The sequence below is a fragment of the Arachis hypogaea genome, chromosome 15, assembly GCF_003086295.3.
Source record: "Arachis hypogaea cultivar Tifrunner chromosome 15, arahy.Tifrunner.gnm2.J5K5, whole genome shotgun sequence".
In the NCBI taxonomy this organism is placed as follows: domain Eukaryota; kingdom Viridiplantae; phylum Streptophyta; class Magnoliopsida; order Fabales; family Fabaceae; genus Arachis; species Arachis hypogaea.
In genome coordinates this window covers 79,412,314-79,421,656 of record NC_092050.1, presented here as the reverse complement: position 1 = coordinate 79,421,656, position 9,343 = coordinate 79,412,314, and the positions used below count along the sequence as shown (strand labels likewise).

General features: G+C 40.1%; 1 protein-coding gene across 1 annotated transcript; it reads left to right on the top strand.

Annotated features, from left to right (window-relative positions):
- The first annotated feature begins 204 nt into the window (after window positions 1-204).
- Window positions 205-2,393, top strand: LOC140179245 (uncharacterized). The gene is made up of 5 exons (XM_072217919.1): window positions 205-474; window positions 607-827; window positions 924-1,128; window positions 1,687-2,272; window positions 2,374-2,393. The coding sequence occupies exons 1-5, from the start codon at window positions 205-207 to the stop codon at window positions 2,391-2,393; spliced, it is 1,302 nt and encodes a 433-aa protein (XP_072074020.1).
- The last annotated feature ends 6,950 nt before the right edge of the window (window positions 2,394-9,343 follow it).

Genomic DNA, 9,343 nt, shown 5'->3' with positions numbered 1-9,343 from the left:
TGACATCTTAGTCTATTCTAAGACGGCAAAGGAGCATGAGGAACACTTGAGGATTATGTTGCAAATCCTAAAGGAGCAAAAGTTGTATGCCAAGTTGTCGAGGTGCGAGTTCTGGAAGGAGGAAGCGAAAGTTGTATGCCAAGTTGTCGTTGTGAGCAAAGGAGGGATAGCGGTGGATTCTTCTAAGGTAGAAGCGGTGATGGAATGGGAAAGACCGACGACTATGATGAAAGTCAGGAGTTTTTTGGGCTTAGCCGGATATTACCGGAGATTTATCGAAGGATTTTCCCGGATTGCATTACCAATGACGAAGTTAACAAGGAAAGAAGTGCCATTCGTGTGGATGTCAGAGTGCAAAGAGAGTTTTCAGACTTTGAAGTGTATTGTGATGCGTCACTGAAAGGTTTGGGTTGCGTGTTGATGCAACATCGGAACGTGGTGGCTTACGCATCGCGTCAGCTAAGACCGCATGAGGTCAATTACCCCACTCATGACTTGGAATTAGCGGCGATTGTGTTTGCATTGAAGATGTGGAGACACCACTTGTACGGAGTAAGGTTTAGCGTCTTTTCTGATCATAAAAGTCTCAAGTACATCTTTGATCAGAAAGAGCTAAATATGCGCCAAAGAAAGTGGATGGAGTTGCTTAAAGATTATGATTTCGAGTTTAGTTATCACCCTGGAAAGGCGAATGTGGTAGCAGACACTTTGAGTCGAAAATCTTTAACGATTGCTTGGATGAGGATCAAGGAGGAGGAGTTAGTGGATAAATTTGTGGATCTTAAGCTGGACATTGGTGATGTTGCCAGAAGAGCTTGTTTGAACCAGTTACAGATCTCAAGTACGTTTAAATTAGAAATAAAAAGGGCTCAGCAAGATTAGCATAAGCTTCAGCAATTGTTTCAACTAGTTGGTGATAACAGGTGTGAAGAATTCACTGAGGATGATGAAGGGTTGTGGAGAAATAAGGGGAGAATTTGTGTACCAGATGTTGGGAGTTTGAGGCGAGACTTGTTGTCGGAAGCTCACAACAGTGGGTTCTCTATTCATCCCGGGAGCACGAAGATGTATTATGACTTAAAGAAAATGTTTTGGTGGCCTGGGATGAAGGGTGATGTAGCTACAGTGGTATCCAAGTGTTTGACTTGCCAGAAAGTAAAGATAGAGCACCAAAAACCATCGGGAATGCTACAACCACTTGAGATTCCTCAGTGGAAGTGGGAAGGAATCGCGATGGATTTTGTGACCGGTTTACCAAGGACTAGGTCAGGATTTGATGCTATTTGGGTGATCATGGATAGCTTAACCAAATCCGCTCATTTTCTACCTACCTGAGTAAAATGTTCTATGGAGGCGTTAGCAAGATTGTACATCAAGGAGATAGTAAGGTTGCATGGTGTGCCATCGAGCATAGTGTCAGACCGTGATCTCCGATTCACATCAAGGTTTTAGGGAGCTTTCCAAAGAGCTTTCGGTATGAAGCTATGTCTCAGTACCGCATATCATCCGCAAACCGATGAACAGTCGAAAAGGACCATTTAGGCGTTGGAGGATATGCTGGGAGCATGTGTTTTAGATCAACCCAAAAGTTGGGATCATTACATGCCATTGGTGGAATTTGCATACAACAATAGCTTTCATGCGAGCATTAGGATGGCTCCGTATGAGGCCTTGTATGGACAAAAGTACCAGTCTCCACTTTGTTGGTATGAATCCGGTGAAATAAGCGTTTTGGGTCCTGATGTAATAGTAGAGACTACTGAGAACATTAAGAAGATTCGTGCAAAGATTCTAACTGCTCAAAGTCGACAGAAGAGTTATGCGGATCAGAGAAGGAAACAGTTAGAGTTTGAAATGGGGGAGCACATATTCCTTAGGGTTACACCGACAACTGGGATTGGAAGAGCAATCAAAACCAAGAAGTTGAACCCAAGATATATAGGACCGTTTGAAATTTTAAGGCGATTCGGGCCGGTGGCGTATCAAGTCGCTTTGCCACCTCATCTATCTAACTTGCATGACGTATTCAATGTGTCACAGCTCCGTAAGTACACGTCGGATGCGGCTCATGTGTTGGAGCCTGAATCGGTCGAGTTGAAAGAGAACTTGACTTTCCAAGTAACGCCAGTGAGGATCGATGACACTAATGTAAAGAAGCTGCGAGGAAATGATGTTTCATTGGTTAAAGTTGCTTGGGAGCGAGCAGTAGTAGAAGAGCACACTTGGAAATTAGAGTCCGAGATTCAAAAGGATTACCCCAAGCTTTTCTCAGGTAATTCAAATTTTGAGGGCAAAATTTCTTATTTGGTGGGGAGAATGTAAGAACCACAACTAATAACTGGCTAATTATGTAATTAATATTGCCCAAATTAGATTCTGAAAAGCTAGAGTGAGAATTTGAGGATTTAAAGGTGATATTTGGACTCGGTAGGTCTTTCTGAGTCAGAAAATGTGTCTTCTACGAAAAACCGTAAAAAACTTAGAAAAATATTCGAAATGGAAAACCGAGCGTTAATTTTAAAGGTTTGACCCGAAGTTAGGCCAAACGGGCTAAAAACGCTAACGGGTTAGACCGGGCCCAAGTTGGGCCCAAGCCCAACATATAAAAGGCTCAATTAATGAACCAATCAGCACAAACACACTTAAACACACCCATCAGAAATTGAAAGAAGGAGAGGAGAAGAGATTGAGCACTATTCATGTCAATCTTCCAAAGCTCATATCTTGAGCTAGAGAGCTCCGATCGCCGCATCGTTTGCAGCTATGCGTTCCTTGTGAAGAGCTCTACAAAACCCATACAAGAAACTGGAGAGGTAACCACGAAATCCTTTCTATTCTTCTCTCAAAAATTTTGGTTCTTAGAGCCTTGGGTTTTGACATCTAAATCTGTTGGAAAAGGTAAGAGCCGTTAAACGCTTGTGAATTTATGTTTAATTGGAACCCTAGTTTGATTTGTGGTGATTTATATGGATATAGCTTGATTTTTGTATGTTTGGAGCTTGTTGGTGCTTGTTGGAGTTGCATTGGTGATTGGATTTTGGTTGAGAGCTCATTGGTGCTAAATTGGAGTTTTGGTGCATATAAGGAATCGGCTAAGGTATGGTTTTGGTTTCCTCTATGTTGTATATAATATTCATGGACACTTAGGCTAGTGACCAATAGGATAGGTTTGAATTAAAATGATTGTTGGTGTGTTAAATGTTGATGAATGATGATTCATGATAAGTTGATAAATGTTGGGTTCAATTATGATGATTTCCAATGATATGATGATGTTGAATGATTGTATGGATTAGAAGTTGGTTCATTATGATTATTGTAGTGCTAAGATTTATGAAATGGTAAGTTTGAAGGTGATTTGATCATGTGTTATATAGTTGATGTTGGAGTTGAGAGTAACGAAATGAGAAGGAAAATGTGGTAAGGTTGGTGTATTATGATAAAATAGATAAATTTTGATGAAAAGTAGAGTTTTGAATGGTTTGGTATGGTTTGGTATGGGTATAATAAGAAATTATGGAAATTGTGAAGTTTGGTAAAATTGGGTTTTTGGTGAACTTTGTTCGATCATAACTTATGCCTCAGTTTTCAAAATTTGATGAGATTTTTTTAGAATTAAAGATATTTGAAAACCATTTAAATTGATACAAAGTTTGTAAAATTTGGAATTTTGTAGAGGGAGGTATGATCATTCAAAGTTGGTGTTAAAAATCTGAAATTCTACAAAGTTACGGAATTTTATGATTTCTGATATGTGCGCACGCATAGCCTTGTGCGGACGCACCATCTGCGAAAATTTTGATCTGTGCGGACGCACACACTTGTGCACACGCACAGGCAGGAAAATGCGTTCTGTTTGCAGCGCTAGCACAGCTTGTGCACGCACATATCTAAGGAAAAATTTCAACCTGTGCGGATGCCATTTTGATGAACGGATTCTTGACGGTTTAGAATTTCACTAATGAAGTCTCGTTGTAAAGTATAGTTTCTAAACCAACAATAATCCTTTCCTACAAAAATTTTGTTTGTCACAAGTACAAACCCCTAAAATCTATAAACCAAAGTATTTAAACCTTAGGTCGTTCTGCCTAGAAATTGCGATAAAGTGTCTTATTATTGGTTATGAGGTATGTTTGGGTTTTTTTTTTTTTTTGAGATTTTAGACATTAAATGTAAATGGCAATGAAAATAAACTAACAACTACAAAGGTCTTGGCAAGATATGAGAACTAGAAGTCTTATCCTAGTTACCTTCCTCAATTGAGATGAGAATTGACCATTGCTACCATTTAGTTAACCTCTAATCATGGGGGAAAATCAAGTGGATGAATTAACTTGATTCCCCAAGTCCTAGCCAACTCCTAAAGGAAAGACTAGCTTTAGTGGTATCCAAATCAATTAGCAACTTCTAATTATCAATCAACAAAGGCATTAGATAACTCAAGCGTCACTAATTACTCCACCTAGGCCAAGGGGAACAAAATCTATACTAAAATCCAACCAAGCATTTCATCAAATACTTGGAGGGCACAAAAGAAAAGCAAAGTAAATTGGCAACAACAATGAAATCTAACAACAAATATTGCAAGGAATTAATAACAACAATTAAAAGAAACACAATTACCATAAATTACTAATGCCAGGGCATTTTGGCCAGTTTCACTGACATTTCCTTTACTGTTTTTAGGGTAGTATCATGCATTTCCTTAGGAAATAAGCTAGTTTTGGGTAGATATTCACTTACATCTTGATTCAAGCATGCATTGTGCAATTTACATGATTTCATGAGGATTTTGCATGAATTTAATGATAAATTGGATGTTGCATTTCCCATGACTTGGACTAGAACTTTGATGCACTTTATTGCTTGATTTCAGGACAAAGGAAGCAAAAAAGAACCACATTAGTGGCTACGTTAGTTACACTAACGTTAACACTAACGTGGAATGGGAGTAACTTGCAAAGTTAATGAGAAAAGTAATTGCCAATAACACTCTCGAAGCCATCATTGCCCACGTTAAGAGTCACGTTAACTAAGTTAACGTGAACTCTAACGTGGAAGAAAGGAAATGGAGCCAACGTTAGTGACACTTAACATTATCACTAACGTTGGACCAAGCTCATAAGTGGCCACGTTAGTCACCACGTTAACTTAGTTAACGTGGCCTCTAACGTTAAGAAGAAAGCGGGGAAGCCAACGTTAGTGACATTGAACATTATCACTAATGTTGGCCAAGTCACATTAAGCCACGTTAACTCCCACGTTAACCTAGTTAACGTGGAAGCTAACGTGAGGAAACAAGGTGGTCGACAACGTTAGTGACACCAAACATTGTCACTAACGTTGGAAGGAACCCACACAAGCCCCAATAAGCCATGTTAACTCCCACGTTAACTTAGTTAACGTGGAAGTTAACGTGAAGAAGGGAGGTGACGCCAACGTTAGTGACACCCAACATTGTCACTAATGTTGGAAGGAGCCCACACATGCCACCATGAGCCACGTTAACTCCCACGTTAACTTAGTTAACGTGGATAAGGGAATGTTGAGCCAACGTTAGTGACACTCAACTTTGTCACTAACGTTGGAGATGGCTAGCATGGCCACGTTAGAAGCCACGTTAACCTAGTTAACGTGGACTCTAACGTGAGAAATAGGGGCATATTGGAACGTTAGTGACAATGGTAAGTGTCACTAACGTTCTCGAAGGTTGGCAAGCCTACGTTAAAAGAGCCACGTTAACTAAGTTAACGTGGACTCTAACGTAGGGAAGGGGGAGATTTCTCAACGTTATTGGGAAAGGTGAGTCCCAATAACGTGTGCGAAGGATAAAGGGGCAACGTTAGTGGCAACGTTTGTGCCACTAACGTTGAAGTTAATGTGGCTCTTACTTGGGTGAGGAACGTTAGTGAAAAAGGTGATTGTCACTAACGTTCTCAAACCCATATTTTCACTGAACGTTAACACCACTAACGTCCTGAGCTAAAGTCTCTGCCCACTTCACACTTTCTCTCTGCAAGTAAAGTCAAGCCCAATGAAGAAGAGAACTGCTTCAAACTCAAGATCCAAAGGCCCATACCCAAGACTTGAAGAGCCAACTAGAAGAACAGAAGAGTAGTATATATAGGAGTAGCTTTAAATTAAATAGGGTAGGAAATTATAGGGAGCCTCTGGGCATAGAATTACTCTCTGTATTTACTTTCTCTGCACTTCTAGTTTCATCATGTATTCTCCATCTTTGTTTTTATTTTCCAGAGCTATGAACAACTAAACCCTTTTCATTGGGTTAGGGAGCTCTGTTGTAATTTGATGGATCAATACTAGTTTTCATTATTCTTCTTCTATCTTTTCTCTTGATTTTACTTGAAAGCTTTTGATCTTCATCCAATTGGGTAGTTATCTTGGAAAAGAAGCTATTCATACTTGGATCTCTTCTGAACCTTGAAAGAGGAATGAAGAGATCATGCTAGAAATGCTTTCTCATGCTGGACGAAATTAGATTTGGATGGATATGTGACTATAATCCTCTCAACACTTGATTTGAGAAATGCATGTGGTATAATCAATGACCATACTTCATCTCTTCTCATGAGCAATTGACCAAGGAATTGGCTATTGATCAAGATTTGAGAGATTGAATTACAAGAAATTGTAATTCAATCACTTAACATTGCCAAGGAGATCAATGAGTGCATTGATTGAGGAAGAGATGAAAATGAAATTGATCCGGAGAATGCAACATCTCCTAAGCCCAATGAACTCCCCATTTCTGATCTTACCTATTCTCTTTAATATCTGTCATTTACTTTTATGAGCAATTACCCATCCCCATTTAAGATTCTGCAATTTACTTTCCGTCATTTACATTCAGCTCTTATTTCTAGCATTTACTTTTCTGTTATTTACTTTCCCACCATTTAATTTTCTACAATTCTCAACTCAAATTCTGATTCGCTCAACTAGAACATTGCTCTAATTAAAGTTGCTTGATCAATCAATCCTTGTGGGATTCGACCTCACTCTATTGTGAGTTTTTACTTGACGACAAATTCGGTACACTTGCCGAAGGAAATTTGTTATGAGACAAGTTTTCCGTGCATCAAGTTTATGGCACCGTTGCCGGGGATTGATTGTGCATCAACAATGATTAAATTGGAAGATAACTAGATTGAGCATTTTATTTTTTATTTGATTTAATTTTCTGTTTGAGTCATTTACTTTCTGTTTTAGTTAATTTCTTCCCTTCCCCCTACTTTTTCTTTGTTATTTACCATTCATTTCACTAACCCACTAACTGTTTGATATATTGCATCACTCACACTAACAGTAATTCTGACAGAAATACTTTCTGCATCTATTTTCCTTGCTTGTACTTGTTGGTTGTATGACAGGGAGAAGAAGCGGAGCTTCAACTTCCTTTGATTCTGAACCTGAGAGGACCTTCTTGAGATTAAGAAGGGAAGCAAGAGGAAAAAGAGTAGTTGGTGCTGAGGAAGAGGAGGAATACTTTGAACTAAACATGGAAGAAAACATGGAAAACCATCATGAAGAAGAGGCTCACAACTATGGCAGAAGAGGACGAGCAAATCATGCTGGGGAGGATAGAAGAGTTTTAGGCTCTTACATCAATCTAAACCCAGGAAACTGTGGAAGTTGCATTCAAAAGCCAACCATCCACGCCAACAATTTTGAACTAAAACCACAGCTCATCACCCTTATTCAGAACAACTATTTGTTCGGAGGGAGTGTCCAAGAGGACCCCAATCAACATTTGACCACCTTCCTGAGAATTTGTGACACAGTGAAGTCTAATGGTGTTCATCCTGACGCCTATAGATTGCTCTTATTTCCATTCTCACTCAAGGATAAGGCAGCCAAGTGGCTGAAGTCTTTCCCAAGGGAGAGCTTGACAACCTGGGAGGATGTGGTGAACAAATTCTTAGCAAGATTTTACCCTCCTCAACGAATCAATAGGCTGAGAGCTGAGGTCCAAACATTCAGGCAACAAGATGGTGAGACTCTATATGAAGCATGGGAGAGGTTTAAAGACCTAACAAGGAGGTGTCCACCTAACATGTTCAACGAATGGGTGCAGCTGCACATTTTCTATGAAGGGCTCTCTTATGAATCAAAGAAGGCAGTAGACCATTCATCCAGAGGATCTTTGAACAAGAAGAAGACCATTGAGGAAGCCATAGATGTCATTGAAACTGTAGTAGAGAATGACTACTTCTATGCTTCCGAAAGAGGGAACACGAGAGGAGTGATGGAGCTAAACAATGTAGATGCTCTGCTGGCCCGAAACAAGCTCATTACCCAGCAGCTGGCTGACCTCACCAAGAAGATGGAGAAGAACCAAGTAGCAGCAATCACCACTTCATCAACAACCCAAGAAGGAGTAAATGAAGAAGCAGAGGGAAGTCAGGAGCAAGTCAACTACATTGGGAATTCACCTAGGCAAAACCATGATCCATACTCCAAGACCTACAACCCTGGATGGAGGAATCACCCAAACTTTGGGTGGGGAAATCAACAAGACCAAAGCCTTGATCAAAGACGCCCAAATCCCAACAATGCAAGCCACCAACACTTCACATCTAGACCATATCAACACCCCAATAACAACACCTCTCCACATCCACATCAAAACCAAAATAACTTACCTCATCCTTCCACCTCTAATTACAATCTACAATCATTTGATGACAAACTCTCAAGGATTGAGAATCTACTTGAAGGCATAGGCAAGGAGATTCAAGACAACAAGGTGTTCAAAGAGGAAGTGCGAGCCAGTTTCAAGAACCAGATCGACACAATCAAGAGGTTGGAATCTCAAGTGGGGTATCTCTCTGAGCAAATTCTCAAACCCACAGATGGATTCCCAAGTGACACAAAGAAGAATCCGAGAGGTGAAACAAAGAAAGTAAGATGGGAAGATTGCAATATGGTCACTATAAGTGATAAGGAGACTGAGGACAAGCCAAGCAAGCTGTCAGAACAACCTGAAGATACCTCAGTAGAGAAGAAGGAAAAAGATCATCAAGAACCAGAAATCTCACAACAGGAGCTGCTGAGACTCTATGCACCTTTTCCCCAACTGCTCAATGGTGCTGTGGAGAAGAGAATATACTCAAGGTTTCTTGATTTGTTTGCATCTCTGCATGTCAACATACCATTCATCAAGACTATTCAACAAATGCCTGCATACATCAAGTATATGAAGCAGCTGCTTCCCAGCAAAAGCTCACTCAAGGGAGGCCAAACTATAGTGATGAACAAGGAGTGCAGTACCCTCATTCAACCACAGCTGCCTACAAAAAGAAAAGATCCAGGGAGTTTTCAT